The 19811-nt window shown below is 39.9% G+C and overlaps 1 protein-coding gene across 6 annotated transcripts; it reads right to left on the bottom strand.

Annotated features, from left to right (window-relative positions):
• Positions 1-262: 262 nt before the first annotated feature.
• On the bottom strand, positions 263-14745 carry LOC129395770 (RNA-binding motif protein, Y chromosome, family 1 member F/J-like). 6 transcript variants are annotated; one of them, XM_055107208.2, is made up of 13 exons: positions 14582-14717; positions 13840-13898; positions 12605-12717; positions 12035-12138; positions 8894-9071; positions 6832-6984; positions 4705-4819; positions 3640-3750; positions 3094-3204; positions 2548-2658; positions 1516-1626; positions 1341-1429; positions 263-841 (listed from the first exon to the last, which is right to left on the bottom strand). In XM_055107208.2, the coding sequence occupies exons 3-13, from the start codon at positions 12711-12713 to the stop codon at positions 540-542; spliced, it is 1494 nt and encodes a 497-aa protein (XP_054963183.1). In that variant the 5' UTR covers positions 12714-12717; positions 13840-13898; positions 14582-14717; the 3' UTR covers positions 263-539. The 6 variants fall into 6 exon arrangements, with proteins under 6 accessions (XP_054963183.1, XP_054963182.1, XP_054963187.1 ...); XM_055107207.2 differs by lacking the exon at positions 13840-13898 and having other exon boundaries at positions 14582-14745; XM_055107211.2 differs by lacking the exon at positions 1516-1626 and having other exon boundaries at positions 265-841.
• Positions 14746-19811: the final 5066 nt, after the last annotated feature.

Raw genomic sequence — 19811 nt, forward strand, 5'->3', positions numbered from 1 at the left:
CTCTAAAAAATAAACATTTTATGGTGAGGCAGACAGTTTTGTAGTCTTTCTGAAGACTTCTCCAACATTTTAACCTTGTTAGTTTTTAAAGAGAAACAGCCTAATTAGAAAACTTGAGCAGCTTGCAAGGGCGACATAACACATCCCTAATTTTGCATCTGTGTTCAAAGAAACAAAGGAAAACGTACAACAAACTACACAATTTACTCTCCTATTGAATTTGCTTTAAGCATGTGCGGCTAACCAATAACACCAGGCATCTTGCAGTACATGTAAAATTTTATTGTGAAAATTTTAAGGTAGATATTACATCTAAACACTTTCCAAATAGCATCAACAAGCATGAAATTACTTTGAAAACAATTCCTTTTCCTTTGAATACCTCAAAAAATTCATGGAGGAAGTCAGTATCTACCTCTCTCCACAAAACCAACATGTTTCTGTCAGTAATATGCAGGTAACGATGCAGAAATAACATTTCAATTTTTGATTTGCAAACAAGGTTTGGTATGCAATAACTATTATTTTGAATGCTTGCTTTAATATCTGCTCGAGTCTCCTTTTTCAGATCGACTCTCCCCACCATCTACTATAGATGCCACATAACTTGAGCTACCATATGCTTCACGAGGATCAGGGAGCACCCTACCCAGAGAAGGCGGATTCCTTTGGTCTTTTCTGCAAACATGCTCACGATCACAATAATGAAAATCACCACAGCTCCTTGAGTAACTCTCCCAACTTCTGCCATATCTATCTCGTGTATTACTATATGCATGGCAGGTGCTTCCACCATAAGACATCCGAGGCCCTCGTGCAGGTGGTGCATCATGAGACGTCCCTGCAGGGTTGATAAAATAATATGTGGGACTACATTTAAACATTTTTACTGCTATCATTAAAGCATGAATTAGTTAAAGTACTATTTGGAAATATCTGCTTTCCTCCGCCTTTGTTGACAGGATATTAATCAAGTCTTCAATAGTCAGAAGGTTTTATTTAAGAGAAGTGTAAGAGTAGTATTTTGCAGCTTAACAAACTTAATTCTAAAGTAAATGCTCAGTCACATTTTCTTAACGTTAACTGAAGTTCTCACCTTCATATCATTCCCTAGGCTTTATACTGATAATGAGTACCAGATAAGCACTGTTTATTTTATTATTTGTGCACAATGATGAAAATGAATAAATATGTTTCTGGGATGATCAAAAAAAAAAGAATACTCAATATTTAAACATGTTGCATATGTCCTTTACAATTTTCCTTAGAATTTCATTAAAATAACAATCCGGTCTATTAAATAAAATTCTGTAATTTACAAATCCATCCTGGACCCTTACCGTATCCCTGAAATGCATCTCTATAAGAACTTCCACGTAGATGTTCAGAATGATCTCTACCAAGGGCCTCACCGTAGCCATCGTGATAACTAAATTGAAAAAAAAAAAGTCTTTTCAATTTCCGAATGAACAATTTAAGAAATCCATTTGATAAATCCAGATAACATGACAGTACCTATATCCTCTAGAGGAATGTTCATCCCAACTAGAATGACCATAATCACGGTATGCATAGTCTCTAGGTGGTGGAGTATAATCCCTGGTTTCTCGGGAACTTGGACTATTTCTGCGTGCACAAGTTTAAGCAAGGAATGTTAAATTGTCAAATTGTAGTATCCAAAATAGAACTACATTACAACTTAAACACAGTTAAATTGCCAACCATCTAAATAAAATACCCACAGATCCCAAATGCCCAAAATGCCCAAATGCCCAAAAAGCACATGAAACAGATACTGATAATCAATGATGCAGGAAATGCATTTCAAATAAAAAAGGAGCTTCCACACTTCACACACACACACTGGAAGGGCAATAAATTTTCAAAAGCAGGAAATAACAAGTGTTTGAGAGGATGTAGATAAATTGGAGCCCTGACACAATGTTATTTGGAATGAACAATATAAGAAATCTATTTGATAAATCCAGAAAAAGTTACAGTATCTATATCCTCTAGAGGAATGTTCATCCTGCATAGAATGACCATAGTCTCAGTATGCCTAGCCTCTAGATGGTGGAGCATAATCCCTAGTTTCTCGGGAACTTAGATGATTTCTCTGTGCATAAGTTTAAGCAACAAATTTTAACTTTTCATCTTCTAGTATCGAACACATGACTAACTTACAACTTTAAATTAAAAGGCCAAACATCTAAATAGATATTTCTCCAAATAAAATAGGCAAATGGCCAAAAAGCACAAGGGACAGATACTCATATTCAGTGATTCAGAAAATGCATTTCTTTTTGTTTTATTATACTTTAAGTTCTAGGATACATGTGCATGATGAGTTAATGGGTGCAGAAAATGCATTTCAAATCCAAAATGAGATATCATATTTCACACACACAGATGAATGGCAATAAATTTTCAAAAGCAGGAAATAAAAAGTGTTTGAGAGGATGTAGATAAATTGGAGCCCTGATACAATGTTAGTTGGAATGAACAATTTAAGAAATCTATTTGACAAATCCAGAAAAGGTACAGTACCTATATGCTCTAGAATAACTTTCATGCCGACGAGAATGACCATAATCATGGTAAGCATGGCCTCTAGATGGTGGAGGATAATCCCTAGTTTCTCGGGAACCTCGATGATTTCTGTATGCATAAGTTTAAGCAACAAATTTAAATTTTCTACTTCTAGTATCTGATATATGACTAACTTACAACTTAAACAAAATTAAAAGGCCAAACATCTAAACAGATATTTCTCCAAATAAAATGGGCAAATGCCCAAAAAGCACATGGGACAGATACTCATATTCAGTGATTCAGAAAATGCATTTCTTTTTTTTATTATACTTTAAGTTCTAGGGTACATGTGCATGATGGGTTAATAGGTGCAGAAAATGCATTTCAAATCCAAAATGAGATATCATATTTCACACACACAGATGAATGGCAATACATTTTCAAAAGCAGGAAATAACAAGTGTTTGAGAGGATGTAGGTAAATTGGAGCCCTGATACAATGTTAGTTGGAACAAACAATTTGAGAAATCTATTTGACAAATCCAGAAAAAGGTACAGTACCTATATCCTCTGGAATAAGTTTCATGCCGACGAGAATGACCACAGTCACGGTATGCATGGCCTCTAGATGGTGGAGCATAATCCCTAGTTTCTCGGGAACTTCGATGATTTCTGTATGCATAAGTTTAAGCAACAAATTTTAAATTTTCAACTTCTAGTATCCGATATATGACTAACTTACAACTTAAACAAAATTAAAAGGCCAAACATCTAAATAGATATTTCTCCAAATAAAATGGGCAAATGCCCAAGATGCACATGGGACAGATACTCATATTCAGTGATTCAGAAAATGCATTTTTTTTTATTATACTTTAAGTTCTAGGGTACATGTGCATGATGAATTAATGGGTGCAGAAAATGCATTTCAAATCCAGAATGGGATATCATATTTCACACACACACACTGGAAGGGCAATAAATTTTCCAAAGCAGGAAATAACAAGTGTTTGAGAGGATGTAGATAAATTGGAGCCCTGATAGAACGTTAGTTGGAATGAACAATTTAAGAAATCTATTTGACAAATCCAGAAAAAGGTACAGTACCTATATCCTCTAGAGGAATGTTCATCCCGATTAGAATGACCATTATCACAGTATGCATAGCCTCTAGATGGTGGAGCATAATCCCTCGTTTCTTGGCAACTTGGATGATTTCTGTGTGCATAAGTTTAAGCAACAAATTTTAAATTTTCAACTTCTAGTATCCAATACATGACTAACTTACAACTTAAACAAAATTAAAAGGCCAAACTTCTAAACAGTTTTTCCCCAAATAAAATCGGCAAATGCCCAAAAAGCACATGGGACAGATACTCATATTCAGTGATGCAGAAAATGCATTTCTTTTTGTTTTATTATACTTTAAGTTCTAGGACACAAGTGCATGATGAGTTAATGGGTGCAGAAAATGCATTTCAAATCCAAAATGGGATATCATATTTCAAACACACATTGGAATGGCAATAAACTTCAAACAGCAGGAAATAACAAGTGTTTGAGAGGATGTAGATCAATTGGAATGCTGATACAATGCTAGGTTGGAACGGAACATGATGCAGCTACTATGGAGAAATGTGGTGGTTCCTCAAGAAAACAAACATCATTATCATAGGACCATGCAATTCCACTCATATACACCCAGAACCGAATAGGCATACTCAAACAAATATTGGTGCGTAGAAATACTCGGGTGGAAACAACCCAGATAAAATAATGGGTTAATAGCTTGTGGAAGGAGTGAAGTGCTATGATGTAAATGAACCTTCAGGACATCATGCAAAAGGAGAGGAGACAAATACAAAAAGTCATGTAGTGTTTGAGCACATTAACATTAAATACCCACAACAGGTTAAGTTCAGAGGCAGAACACTGACTGGTGTTATCTAGCAGCTGAGGAAAAGGAGAAACTGGGAGGGACTGCTTAACTGGTAGTTGGAGTTTTAATTTGGAGTAATGAAAATGTTCTGGAAGTCGATGGAGGTAGTTGTTGCCTGGCACAGAACGTATTAAACACCACTTAACTGTTCACCTTATAATATTTAATTTTGTTATGTGAATTTCATCACCACAGAAAAAAAAATCAACTGTGTTTTTTAATTTTTCCTTTACCCATCGTTAGTTGCATAACCATCATATCTTGGTGACATGCGATCATTTCTCCAGGAAGATATTGTCCCTCTGCGTGGAGGAACTCCATAATTCTCTCTTCTTTGTGACATGGGACCTTTAACATTCAAATGATGGAGCATTACGTAAAGAACACCAAATCTGAAACGCTATTTTCTCTTCTCTCAAACAACTTTTTAAAATTATTTCTTCTATGACTCCATTCTTTGCTTCCTAAATTACTAGACAGACATGACACTGTGAATATTTCTCATGGCTTTGGATAATCCCATGGCTTCCACAAGGCCAGTTCTTCTAATGAAGCTGAAGGCAAACATTAATGCTTAGGTAAAAGTTCATTTGTAATGGTTAATAACTACTTAGTTCTTATTTTCTTTTTCATGTAAATTACTGATGACTGTGAGTGACACAGGGAAAACACGTAAAACCATCAAACTCTTCACTGATTTTAAAGTTTACATACATTGTCCTTTCTCAGCCAAAGAAGGTAGATTTTCCAATATCATTCAGTCCATCTCACACACACATAAATACAGCTACCTTTAAATGACTCTATGCTAAATGTTTACATAAAAGTTCTTTATGTCTAACTGGTTGGCTCTATCTTAAATGTTGACAAATTTAAATGTATTAGTGAAGATTTTCTAATGATGGTCAGGATTTGCTTTTACTGCAAAGAAAGCAATGCTATGCAAGGGGTCATTACAACATTGTTGCTATTTCAAAATAGAAAGTTTCTCCTTTAATATATTCTTCACTTGCTATTCCTTAGAGGTCAGTGTTTCACATATGATACCTTCACTGGCTAATTTTCCAATGGAAATGTGTTGGCTTGGGTATCCTGAAGCCAATAAATACCTCCTTTCACCGATACTCTACGTATGAAATGTAAAATTGAAAATGGCAGTTTTTAACTTCCTCCATATGTGGATGGAGGACTAAGAAAGAATTTTAATTTGCTCTGCTTAAACTTCCTTGCTAAGAACTTTTATTTATTGTCTTATTTTCTTCTGCTCAGTCTGCAGTCTTACAATTCTCAAAAGTATTACTTGCATTCAACCCTACTGCTCACCTCATGTTGCTTAGTTCTAAATTCTCTCCTCAAATAATTTCAAATCTTACACTAAGGACCTTGTGTTAATGTTTAAACATCCCGGTACAATCTCAATTACTGATTTACATACACCTATATTTCACAACTCTGCATTTCTGTGATATCCACTTAATTTAAGAATTTTGGACTCCTACGTGTCTACCTCTCGAGCCTTAAATTTATTTTTAAATCATATTTAAGCCCAATGACTCCTTGTCTGCTAAATGCTCTTGTAGTTCTTTTGAATCTTCATGCAAGCAGAGAGTATGCCTTGCACATACGCATTACTGAGGTCTCAGAAGCTGGATGGCCAGGCTTAGCGGCTCACACTGTGAGTGAGTGTGGAAGGCTGAGGCAGCTGGACCGCTTGAGCCCCAGGCTTTAACATCAGTTTTGACAATGTAGTCAGATCCTCTCTCTACAAAAACATAGGAAAAAAATGTAGCTAGGTGTGCTGCTGCATGCCTGTAGTTGCAGAAACTCGGGAGGCTGAAACAGCAGAATTGCTTGAGCCCAGGAATTTGAGGCTATAGTAAGCCGTCATCTCACAAATTTGAGGCTATGGTAAGCCGTCATCTCACATAGTGCACTCTCACGTAGTAAGAGCAAGACTCCAACCCGGCAAAGTCACCGAACAAGCAATTTTTAGAATGGGACACCAGGGGACTTAGGAAATGGAAGAATTAATTACATCAAGAAGCCTACCATCAAAGAATACTGCTAGGAACTTTTAGAAAAATTAAGGGGAATTTTCTAGCCAACACAGGATTAAAAGGAATGTTGGCCTCACTCTAATCACTTCTTTGATCTGCAATGAGAAGCTCAAGTATTTCTTCAACATAAATCTGAAAGGTACCTAGTGAGATAGAAACTATAATAAAAGCTATCAATCAGCAATTATGCTCACGTATGTGTCACTTCCCTTTTGTTCAATGAACTTAAAGCTAAGCATTCAGGTAAAACGGCTCATTTTCAGTCATACAAAAACTACGGTCTTTCTGTCAGGTAGCATTTACCTTGGCTTCCCATCCAACTACTGCTTCTTGCCACAGCAGAAGGAGCAGATTTTTTCAGAGGAGGACCTCCACTTCTTGAAGATGGACCTCTTTTAACTGGAGTGAGTCCCCTAGAATAACTCATCTTGAGATCAGGAGTGTATCCACCATCATCTGTATTTCAAACAAAATCTTTTTAGTTAACTAACATCACTGTTTCTTAAATGGCTAAGTTTTAGTTGTTTACAAATATTTTCTACATTTTATAACAAATTCACATTTTGTCTAAACTAATAAAATTAGCATTCCTACATGGTATTAGTACACTTCAAGCAATAAAAGTTCATTTAGAAAACCTAGAAAGGAACTCAAGTATCATAATATATCGGTATGAGGGAGAGATGTGGGAAAATGGGGCGTGAACAGGGCAGAAACCTATCACTAAAATATCTAAATATAATAGGCATAAAAATATTAAAAGAAAAATGATAACTGACTGTTTATATCCTTCTGTAATGAGGAAAAATTTTCAAAGCACATCATAAAGATAAACTAATTTCCATTCAAAGAAACTCAAATATTTCCAATACCAAGAAGTCACATATCAGGAAAATACATTGTCTCTAAAATTTGTTAACACAATATAGAATTCTTAAAATTCCCTTATGAGACACTAATTTTCAGATGAGACTATGCTGAATTTTAACAGTCTTTAAGAATTGCATATTCGGTAATATAAACATTTTTATACGTCTACAAAAATGTAGATATATGCCAATTGCCAGGTGGTGTTACAGGTTAGAATTTATATATACATTCTCGTCCGTGGCAGAGTATAATTGAACCTCACCCTCAAGATCAGTGGAGACAAAATAGCCATGAAGCTATGCATCTTAAACTGGAGCAAACACTGCAATTTCAACTTGAAAACAATCTCCAATTAATTACACGTCTGGTTATTAAAACTCCAAGTTAATTGTTAGAGTTTTGAAGGTTGGTTAATAGATAATACAACTTAACCAACAGGTTTATTTATTTATTTATTCAGATGCACTCTTGCCCTATCACGCAGGTTGGAGTGCCATGGCATAACCTTGGCTCACTGCAGCTTTTGCCTCCCAGGTTCCCGTGATTCTCCTGCCTCAGCCTCCTGAGTAGCTGGGATTACAGGTGCACGCCACCACGCCCAGGCAAATTTTTTTGTATCTTTAGGAGAGACAGGGTTTCACCATGTTGGCCAGGCTAGTCTGGAAATCCTGACCTCGTGGTCCACCTGCCCTGTACTCCCCAGGTGCTGAGGTGACAGGCGTGAGCCACCTCGCCCAGCCCATCCAACAGTTTTTTTTTTCCTTTTTTTTTAAATATATGGTTTGTTTTTCTTTTGGATGTAAAGATGGACCCCTCATTTCTATTAAGTAAATCACTCATAAATATCATTTTCAGTGACTCAGCCTCCAGCAAAGAAAGATTCATACATATCTGTGAAACCGTGGTTTTTAGAACTTTCCAGAGTCACACACTCTTTTCAGAAATTAAAGTTCTACATTTCTTCAATTGAAAATGCTTTATGGCAGGCCAATGTACAAACTCTCTGTATCAAAATTACAAAGCAATACATTTGCATAGATGTTTCCACATGTAGACACAAGAAAACAAATACTGCAAAATCAATCTTCAGTATTCAGTTACTTTTTCCTGTTGGAAAATTTTAAATATTACATCGTACTTTGATAATACAACTGACACGAAGTTCTGGGCCCTAAAGTAGAAAACTCTAAAGTATAATGAATATAAATGGGTTCTGCAGAAAACCGGTTGAGTACAGGCAATCAGCATTCACAAACACAACCCAGTTTCAAATGTGTGTTACTTCAATGCAAACTTACTATAATTTTAAAACAAATGTTAGATATTAGTTCAATCATTCTTCTAATACGCCTTTAGTACTTAGAAATAAGTTTGCTTATTATCAATAAGCTAATTTTCTCTTCATACAGGAAATAAAAAAATTGAGAAATTTTGATATCGTCAAACTTATTTTCTTTCAGTCCTATGGTTCCATCTTTATATTTTAAAACATTACCCAGGTGTCCTTCATGTGAGGGAAGCCACCCTCTTGTTCCTCCACTGCTTCCTCTTGCAGATCTCAGACTTCCTGAAGGGCTTCTGGTTCTCGAAGAAGCTGGTGGTCTCCGCCTACCATCACTTTGAAAAGATGGTTTCTTGGCTTGTTCTACTTTTATTGCTTTTCCATCCAAAGACTAGAAGTATTAAGGGTACTATCAATAACACTGGCACATTTAACGTATGCACATTTTACAAACATTTTTACATCAACTGTAGTTCAATTCGAGGTATTTTCTCTCAAAAGGAAACTTTTTTTTCTCCTAAAATGAACACATCTTTCGCAATGCCAAATTTGAGACAGTTACTGAGCACATGCCTTCCATTAAGGGATCAAACACAAATTCTATTTTTCAAATTCCTTGAAAACTTCTCCATTATTAAAAAAAAAAAAACTCAAACATAAAAAAAAAGATTGACCCATCACACATTCTATGGAAGAATGTGGCACATCTGTTTTTTACAATATATAATCCACTTCATCTTTGTAGTCACATCACTGATTTGAAAGTTGCAATGTCCCAACGAAACTTGTGTCATTTAAAAAAAAATGAGCTTACTTTTTCAGAGTGATTAGTCACATTACTCATTATGAGTTGTTTCTTGTTGGATTTGCTAACACTTACATAAAATGTCCCCATATGATTTACAATTCTATATTGACTCTAAAAATGTTTCTGTAAATGTGATCCTTGTTTGATCTCATTAAGTTTTCTTGCCTTACTCATTTCTTACCTTGCCTTAGACGTGCCCCTAAAAAACAAATCTTAATATAGTACTTCAGGTAATTTCTCAGAAATGCTTAACTATCCTAATTAATTTCATAATAACATTTTTCACTGTAATCTTTTCTACAGGCCACAGCAATTTTTGAAAACAGTTCAGCTAATAATGCGATTTTAAAATTACATGGCTTTTGTTATTTGGAGGAAGGACTTAAATCCCTGAACAAGACCCCTTGCAGCCACATCGCCCGTTGTTCCTACCTTGAAACTTCTTTTGTTATTTCTGGGCTCAAAATATTTTCCCCAGATTTGCCCACGGCTGCTTCCTTCCCAGTGTTCTGAAGTCAGCCAAAATTCCTTAACTGTTAATTCCCCCTGAAAACTCGAAGAACCTCCTTTATTGGCCATCTTAACATTAATGTGCATACAACATTCATAGTTATTTTAACACAATAAAACATGTGAGATGAAGTAATTTAGAAATAACGTTGGCTGGGCGCGGTGGCTCACACCTGTAATCCCAATACTTTGGGAGGCTGAGGCAGGTGGATCATGAGGTGAAGAGATACAGCTCATCCTGGCTAACAGGGTGAAACCCCATCCCTACTCAAAGTACAAAATTAGCTGGGCGTGGTGGCACGCCTCTGTAGCCCCTGGTACTGGGAGGCTGAGGCAGGAGAATCGCTTGAACCCGGGAGGCGAAGGTTGCAGTAAGCCAAGATGGCCCCACTGCAATCCAGCCTAGGGCACGCAGCGAGTCTCCATCTTAAAAAACAAACAAACGAACAAAAACTTTACACAAATTATCTGCCCTTTTGCTTGAAAACTAGAGGGAAAAAAGAAATTATCATAGATTCCTATACAGAAGTCAAAATTATCTCCATACCTACCACAAAGCCATGAACCAAAAGCAACTCTCGGTTTCTACCACAGCTTGAAATACTAATTTATAAGGGTGAATAAAAATGTACTTTCTGCTATGTGACAGGAAGTGTGCTAGATGTAACAGAAAGAAAAGCAACTAGCAAGACTTAAATATGCACTATATACAATTTCACGATCAATAGATTAATACATAGTACAGCGAGTAGAAAATACCTACAATACGCAATGAGGAAGAAAATATGAAATCTAAGTGGTTTTTGAAGCATAAATTTTATTTATGAGCCATACACAGGGAAGGATAATTCTCAAGAAGTCTAAAAAAGCACTTTGGGAATAGCGTGAAGACTAACAGGACCTAAAAACAGATTGGGATAATGTTATTTATTTATTTTATTTATTTTTTGTTTTTTTGAGACGGATTCTTGCTCTGTTGCCAGGCTGGAGTGCATCGGCGTGGTCTCGGCTCACTGCAACCTCTGCCTCCTTGGGTTTAACCGATTCCCCTGCCTCAGCTTACTGACTAGCCGGAACTACAGGCACACACAACCAGATGCAGCTAATTTCTTTTTTTTTTTTTTTGTATTTTAGTAGCGACAGGGTTTCACCATGTTGGCCATTATGGTTTCTTTCTCCTGACCTTGTGATCTGCCCGCCTTGGCCACCCAAAGTGTTGGGATTACATGCATGAGCCACCATGCCCGGCATGATTGGGATAATGCTATAAAGCAAAAAACACTAAAGAGCACAGAATGGAATGCTCTTGACTACAATGTAAAGGAATTCAATAATTAATATAATTACATAGAAGTCTAAAGCTTAAGTAAACACACAATCTCTAGATTTAAGACTCAACAGGACAAGAGACCATTGGTTCAATCAAAACAAGTCCTCAAACACACTGGGGAAATGAGTAATTAGCTATTCATGTTACATAAATTACTCTGGTGACAGGAAAGAAATGTCCTTAGGAGAAAAAGCAAGCACGGAGCCAAGAATGCCAGTTACTTCTTCTGTTATCTGACTTCAATGTTCTCATATTATTTTCTATTTTCAACTACTTAACCTTTCCGTAAATGTAAGGGTCTTATTTAAATACACTTTTGCAAGAATATATTTTCATAAAATACATTCTTCAAGAAGGAAAGAGTCTTTCCTTCTTGTGCATCTGTTATTAATAGCATTTAATAAATATTGACTTATTACTTTCATTTACATGAGGGTTCCTTTTAAGTTTTAAAGCTCTTCAAAACCTTTTAAAATCTATTTGCACTCATATCGAAATACAAACATAGAAAAAGGTTACCAAATATTAATTTATAGAATGTTAATTCCAATACCCTTCCAACTACACTTGCACGTATATGGCACAAAAAAGAGGATGGCTTCATATGTCATTCTACTATCTTCAAAAGTTTAGTAATATTAAAAAGACCTAGAAATATTGTTAATTGAAGAACAGAGTTAGAATATTAGTAATAAGGGACTCTTACCTTTCCATTCATATCTTTGGCAGCATTCTTAGCATCTGCAGGGTTCTCAAAAGTAATAAATGCAAAGCCTCTGGATTTGCTGGTTCGATCCTTTATCAAAAGAACTAAAATATATGAAAACATTTTACATTCATATAATGGACTCATCAAGGTACTCACCATCTAAAGGTTACATCAAACTAAAAAATAATTGCATTTCACATCACTATTATGGTTCTCAGTACTCAGTCACCCCTACAGTCAGTCTAGTTTATTCCAGTTTGTTTCGGAACTCCACAGCACATTTACTTTCCCTCATTTTCCTTTCTAAGTAGTAGGTTATCCTTTCCACAGAACCTTAACCTACTACTATGAGAATTTTCCAAATATCAAACGGATACTACAAAATAAGAGTTTAAAATGCATAAGGCATTTTAACGTAGGTATACAATGAACTTCGAAAAAATATATTTTTTCAAAACATATATATATATAACATACATATTTTAAACATACATATTGAAATATACATGTGAAAATACACACACACACACACACACACAGAGAGAGAGACACGGTTTTAAGACTTACCTTCTGATATGGGACCATGTTTCCCAAATACTGCTTTAAGCATCTTCTCATTGGTTTCTCTATTGAGGCCACCAATGAAAAGCTTGCCAGGATGATCTGCTTCTACCATTGTGCTGTAAATGGTAAAAAATTATCTATATTTAGATATAAATAAGCTAAAAAGAGAAAATTTTATTACGTACTGTGCTGAAAACCCAAGTAAAATTCCCTTCCCGAGGCTGACATCTTTTTAATATTTCTTACTTTATATATGTAAAATTTGTAACACTCAGAGCAGAGGGGCACTAACTTCATGGACAAATGCTGCATTTTAGTATGTACCTGACAAAATCTCACTTCTAAAAATTAGATAAGAAAAGCTATTGTAATTTTCCTCAGTTGCAATATGAAGAATGTCCCCATTTAAATAATTTTATTTGAAAAGAATCTATTTATGAGGTACAGTGTGATGTTTTGCATATTTTCTTTCTTGAGATGTATGTCTCCTGTTGCCAAAGTGAACTGCTCACCGCAGGCTCTTCCACCCAGCCTCAACTGATCTTCCTACATCTCAGCTTCCCAAGTAGCTAGTACTACAGGCGCTTTCTACCACAGCTGGGCAATTTTTTGTATTTTTAAAAATAGACAAGGGTTTCCCCATAGTGCCCAAGCTAGTCTCCAAATCTTCGGCTCAAGTGTTCTGCCGGCTTGGGACTACCAAAGTGATGGGATTTCAAGGGTGACTCACCACACTCAGCATGATATTTGGATAAGAGATTAAATCGAGCTACTTAAAATGTTCTAGGAGGAGAATATTTTAAATATTTTACCATCTTTTAGTGATTTGAAATATACAATAGGTCAAAGATCCCCAAACCCTAGCCTTCAACCCGTACCTATCTGTGGCCTGAATGTGATGCCGGAGGATGACATGTAATACCTGTCTGTGGAGAATGTAACGCCTGAGGATGACCTGAGGTGGTACACTTTTATCCGGAAACCATCCTCCCTACTCCCTCGCTGGCCCTCCCTGTCCCCGTGACAGCCTCACTGCCCCACCTGGCCTCTGTCACATTGCTCCTACCGGAAGACCCGCCCCACCACGTGCCCCTCGGAGCCCTGCCGCCAGCCCCCACTCCCAAACGTGTCCACCTCGCCGCCTTCTTCCCCTGCGCAACCCTTGTCTGAGGAAAAACTGACTTCTACTAAACCAGTCCCTGATGCGAAAATAGCAATGAAAGAGTCCATTACGTTACCCAGGCTGGTCTCAAACTCCTGACTTCAAGCCATCCTCCGACCTCCACTTCCCAAAATGCTAGGATTACAGGAGTAAGGCAGTGTGCCAGGTTAACAGAATAACTTAAGCGCATCTATTTTGTTCCAGTTTTCGGCTATCTAACTCCATTTATCTCGGTTACACCCACTTATTCGGTTTAAATTATTTACGGTGCCAAAGATACATGAAACATCTTTCAAATACTGTCATACAACGAAGGAGACAATCACAGGCTTTACAGAGGCAAACTGAAACTCAGATTATTTGTGGCCCCATATTTCTACATACACTAAAGTAACACAATTTATGTCAAAATTTGATAATTTCTTCCAAGCAAATCAGACACGCGACATGTGCTAACTAAAAGTGTGACTTTTTAATCGCAGTGGTTAAGTGTATTGCCTGTATTCTGAATTATGACCACATTCACAGAGAAAACCCGCTTTAATAAAAAGTGCACATGAAAACAAATGGCGGCTTAGCACCATCTCCCACAACTAGTCGGACATATTAGGCACTTAAAGGTAGAATCCTCAGCAAAAATCAATGAGTTTAACGAAAGTGAGTCTCTTAATAGCACTGAGGAGTTCTTTCCCCCACTGACTCCTCCCGTAATTCAACAACCACACATAGAAAACCCATCCCCTTTTGTAGACAAAATCCCAAACCTTTGCTTTCTATTCTTGCCGAGAGACCCAGCTGTCCAGAGAAACAGAAAATACCTGCGCTTTTTAGTAGGACAAAGAGCCTGAGGTTCGCCTGGCCCTCAGGCCGTACGGAACCGGCTTCGGAACACCACAGGGCCAACTGCGGGAAGGACAGCGGCAGCTACCCCGAGAGGGAAGGACGCCAGAAGCCGTGCCCGGAAATCCCGCCTACCTCCAGCGGCCAATCATTGCGAAGGCGGTGGGCGTCAGCCAGTTCCTGCGAAGGCTGTGGGCGTGTCCTGAGGCCCCTCCGCCCCAGCTGGCCTGCAGCTCCATCATCTCGCGGTAACTCTTCCGAGACCACGCTTGTGCCATGTGGCGGGCGGCGGTGGAATAAGGCACACGCGAACTGTGAGCCCTTTGCAATTGTGGGCATGGAAGACCTACACCCTAACTGGCATCCTGAGTGTGGCAAGACATTAATTAACCCACAGGGAACACATGAAACATCTCACTTCATTAGGCAGGCTAGGCTGATGGTACCGAATATTGCAGATCCAGAGGGGAGAGAGAGGGACAAGCGCTGCCCGCTGGGGCGAGGGCAGCGGCGGTGGCTTGGGGGGATTGGGGCAGGGCGGGTGCGTGGGACTCAAGTTGACTGGTACGTTGCTGAGGTGGAATTCCTCTGCACCAGAAGCTGAAACCCTGCAAGGATTCTGTCAGGTCTAGGCAAATACATACTCCGAGTTCCATGGTTCCTCCCTGAGGATGCTGTACTCACAGGGGCATTCCAAAGGACTTCTCATCCTGTGTCCTGGGCACACGGGAGGCCTACCGCCATGGTCGCCAATGCAGTGATCCGTGTGCACTGCTTTGCTGGTGCAGAGGCTCTCACAAATGCAGTGGTGGCCGTGGTGCCTGCTAGCGGGGCTCTGGAAGCCAGGGCCTTGGCATCCGACTCCAGGGCTGCTGTGCGCAGCTAACCCTGCTGGGTATCTGAGCCGCAGTGTGAGAGTGACAGGCTAAGGGCCCTGTGGGGCTCCCCAGGAACCCTGTTCCACATAGGTGTAGGATGTGGTTCTCAGCAGGGCAAGGCCCGCAGGCCTCTCCTGGAGTTGCCCCCAGAGTCGAGGGGTGCCGGGGGAGGGGGTGGGGGGTGGGAGGCACAGGCTTTGCTCTGTTGGAGCCTCAAGGAGGGCACCATGTTAAGGCTGGAGGCTGTGCAGGAGAGGATGGTCTGTGCACAGAGCAGGAAGACAACCCTGGGGGAAGAGGCATGCTAGTGGGGGATGACATCATTGCAGAGATGGAGGTGGTGGCCAAGGAGGAGGCCAATGTGGAGCCACAGCAGGAGGACCTGCAGGCACAGCCTGGCCCTGGCCCCAGTACGCCCCAGCCAGCAAGAGACTCGCTGGACGTCCTTCACTTGGAGCTCCGCTACGTGAATGTCCCAGGCCACATGGCATCCCCGGCTTCTGGGCCAGAGCCATATCCTTGCAGCTTCCAATTCGGGATGGTTGGCAGCAGGGGATGGGCGCCGAGCTCCCGGGAGCGGAGGTGGGGGGAAACAAGGTGGTAGGCACTGGCGGTCAGCCAGGATTCAGGGCATGGGGGACAACAAGGGGAACCGAGAACAGGCTCATGCACATAGGAGGGCAGCTGAATTGCATGTGCCCTGAGGGCATGTGGTAGGGACAGGAAGCCAAGCACAGCACTCACCAGGGAGAACAGCAGCGCCAAGGACCCATCATAACAGCAGAAAGTTGAAGGATACGATTCACTGGGAAAGTCCCTGGAGGAAGGGGAGTCTGCATGCCCATGCCAGCCATGGAACTTCCCTGCTCCCCTTGCCTGTGTCCAGCAAGCTTACCCCAGAAACACAAGGTGCTCAAGACTCGATGTCACTGTGCACGGGGCTGCTGTCCTATGCAAGGCAGGCACTGTCTCCCCAGACACAATTTCTTCCCTGTGCCAGCACTGCACCCAAAGATGTTTAGGCCCTGAGTATATATAAGCTCCCTTGAAACCACTCGAGCTCCATGGGGAGAGCCAGGCACAGCCCCGTAGCTACTTCTACCCACAGCGGTTGCCTGGGGTGGACACGTGCACCCCTCAGGGAGACCAGGAGTAGGAGAGACCACACACTCAGACAGCAGCAGAGCCTGTCTAGCACCCAGCACAGGAGGGCCTCCTGCAGCTCAGAAACGCCGAGCAAGTAGTCGCCTCACACAACAACACCCCGCCCCCAACCCCCTGCCCACTTCTTCAGTGCCAGTCCCTGGTCAGAGCAGGTTGTCTGGGCCTGCCTCCACCCACCACCAAGACCACCACAGCTCTGATGGTGCCCTCCACGCCAGACAGAGACAGAGGGCCTGGAAGGGAAGGTGCCCTGCCCCACACTCTCCGTGCTCTTGCAAAGTTGCAGGGTGTTTCCTTGCACGCCCACCCAATCATCTGGCGGCTCCTTGACCAGAGGCAGCTTGTGCGGCACACCCAGATGTTGGCCGGGATCACAAATGATGATGAAGTCCTGCTAAGCTACGTACGTGATGGATTTGCAGGTCAGGCTAAGGAGCCTGAGTCTTCGGGAGGGGTCTGGTGTCTGGGTCAGGTTGAGGTACCCCTGGGACCCGGGGGTGTCTCAATGAGAGAGTTGGGAAGGAGAAACACACGCTTCACCCCAGCTAACAGGTCACCTCACCCCAGCTACATGAAATGCTGCTTTGAGTACGTCCTCTTTCTCCTTCTTGGCCAGGTAAGGGGAGGAAAGCAACTCTTCCGGGTACCGGCGGCAGGATGAAGTTTTCCTTTTATCACAGTCTTTACTTCCACAATGAAGTGATCATTCGGGAGTACTGCCTTGGCATCCTCGGTAAGGAGCGCCTCCCAGCATGGTAGGGGAGCTGGTGTGTGGGAGGGTAGGTCTGGCATGAACCTTCCTGACTCCTCTCTTTGCAGGATACGGGATGTCTCATTCCACTGCAGTCTAGTGGTTGTGGGATCAGGAAGGTCAAGCCTCCAGCTGCAGGCAGTGACAGAGTGGAACGAGATTTCAAAACAAAACAAAACAAAACAAAACAGTCACTGGAAAGATAATAAAATACATAAATGTGGGATGTAATATGTAATCGTGATAAAATAAACTGGATTTTTTGTATAAATTATACATATAAATGTAATGACAAGACAGTGATAAGACAACTCATGGTCTTATCTCAATACTTAGTGTCTTCATGTAACATACGTCCTTTAGGATAGTTATCGACCATTTTCTTTCCAGGAGAGACAGATGAGAATGCAGAAATGTTAAAGTGCAAGTGCCGGAAGCTTCCAGCTGTGCCCACCTGTATCCTGACATAGACAGTTTCACTGTTTGCTTCATTAATCACGCCAAAGGCTCTGATGCAAATGTGGTACAGAGTCACATTTTTTTTATCTACATGATAGAAACTATAACTTCATCCCTATATAAAAGGGTATACAGCATATACCTCGATGATAAATATAAGTGAATCATTGATCAGTAGGAAACCATTTTAAAAGTCTTTCACAACAGAAAAAAATCCCTGAAAACATTTTCTTCTCAATCTCTGAGTTTTCTTACATGGCTTATGAACCTCTATCCACACTCAAGACATAGTATGCTGCTCTTCCAACAAATTATTCATTGTACATAATTCCTGTAATCTAATAACAGTACTTTTACACCTTGGGGTTTAAAATGACTCCAACTTTTTTCTGTTTCTCCAATTAAAATAACTTTTTTAAGGTTTAATTTTCACTAATTTTTTGCAGTAATATTTTTGAAGGTATTTGACCAGGATGATTTGGTTATATACCTGTCTGACGTCTCCCTTTCCTCTGAACACATATTTTATTACCCACTTATTAGATCTCAGTTTAAGAAGTTGAAATAGGGATTTACATCTAAATTCTACATTTGAATTTACAGGAGTCAGTGAGTCCAGGAAGTGCCTTTATGCACAGACCAATATCTGGGAATGGCACTAGGGGACAAATAAGCTTTACCAGTCTCAAAGCCCTGGCTACTACAGTGAATCCACCCTTCTCCTGGGTCTTATCTACTTCAGCAAAAGAAGGCCACCCACTAAACCAGGCCCTTGTACTTTGGGCGGAAACTCCTAAGTCCTCTAGTCTCCTCAAACGGACAACCAGGCTGCCAATTTTCACAATAATAATTTCTATAGCACTGAGTCTTTGCTAGCCTTGTAACTATAGCTACTGATGCTACAGTCTGGTCCCTGTATGATAAAACACCAGAGCAACAGAAACAAAAATATTGACTGAAGCCTTCTAAAATCTCTGTAAATATATCTTCAATAAATATGTTCTTTTTTTTACAGAACGACTGCTTTCAACTTCCTGAACTAATGCTTCGCCTTCGCTAGTTTTCATTGTTGAAATTGATGGAAAAGTGTACATTTAACATGAAAGTCAATACAGAATTTCATATGTCAGCAATTAAAATTTTCAAAATGATGCAAAATACAAATGTGAAACTGTATTTGTGAAATTTACCATTCATTGAAATTTGTTTTCCTACCTACCCAGGCACAGAATTTGTTATAACTGTCTGCATGTTCTCCTCATGTGGGGGAAAAACAGCACCAGCCGGCACGGGAATCCTTTGAAGCTGGAGGGAGAGGTTGCAATGATCTGAGAGTTTGCCCCTTCACTGCAGCCTAGATGACACAGTGAGACTCCAACTGAAAAAAAACAAACAAACAGACACACACACACACATACACCCAAAAAATTGATAAAAAAAAAAAATCCATACTCGAAAACATGCTAACAGGCTAACTCCCATTTCTAACACACGCACACACACACACACACACACACAATTCCTTTAAAACGAAAGTTCCACAAGGGCGAAACAAGAAAACAAATTTAACACCCCCCATAGAAAGTACAAAGAGTAACCTGAAAAGAACCCCAGGGGAAAACAATTCAAAATTTACAACTATCTACCCTAAAAGAAGCTGAAAGTCCCTCAAAACTTTCCAGAGGCCATGTCCTTGTATTACAAAAATGATCATAAAAACTGGCAGGAGTAGAAGAATAAAAATGCATCTTAAAACTTGCTAAAAACATCAAGTCTCCCATAAGAATTGTAATGGAAAATGGATCAGTCGGCAGTGTTTTCCATACAATTATGAACTAATTATATTTCTTCATATTTAAATTTGTTTTTTCAATATTCTAAGGAATTAACTTTTATGTTAATAGTAGGTGATGTAAGAAAGCAGGTCTTTATCAAGACAACTGGCACTGCATGTCC

Source organism: Pan paniscus, chromosome Y (genome assembly GCF_029289425.2).
Source record: "Pan paniscus chromosome Y, NHGRI_mPanPan1-v2.0_pri, whole genome shotgun sequence".
Taxonomy (NCBI): Eukaryota; Metazoa; Chordata; class Mammalia; order Primates; family Hominidae; genus Pan; species Pan paniscus.

Bases quoted from the DNA above. Each gene is read 5' to 3' on its own strand.
- LOC129395770 (XM_055107207.2), bottom strand. From the start codon at position 12,713: ATGGTAGAAGCAGATCATCCTGGCAAGCTTTTCATTGGTGGCCTCAAT. The intron at 2,659-3,093 runs GTACTGTACCTT...TTATGCATACAG, and splicing joins ACTTATTCCAGAGGATATAG to AAATCATCGAGGTTCCCGAG. The intron at 842-1,340 runs GTAAGGGTCCAG...TCAACCCTGCAG, and splicing joins AGATGCATTTCAGGGATACG to GGACGTCTCATGATGCACCA.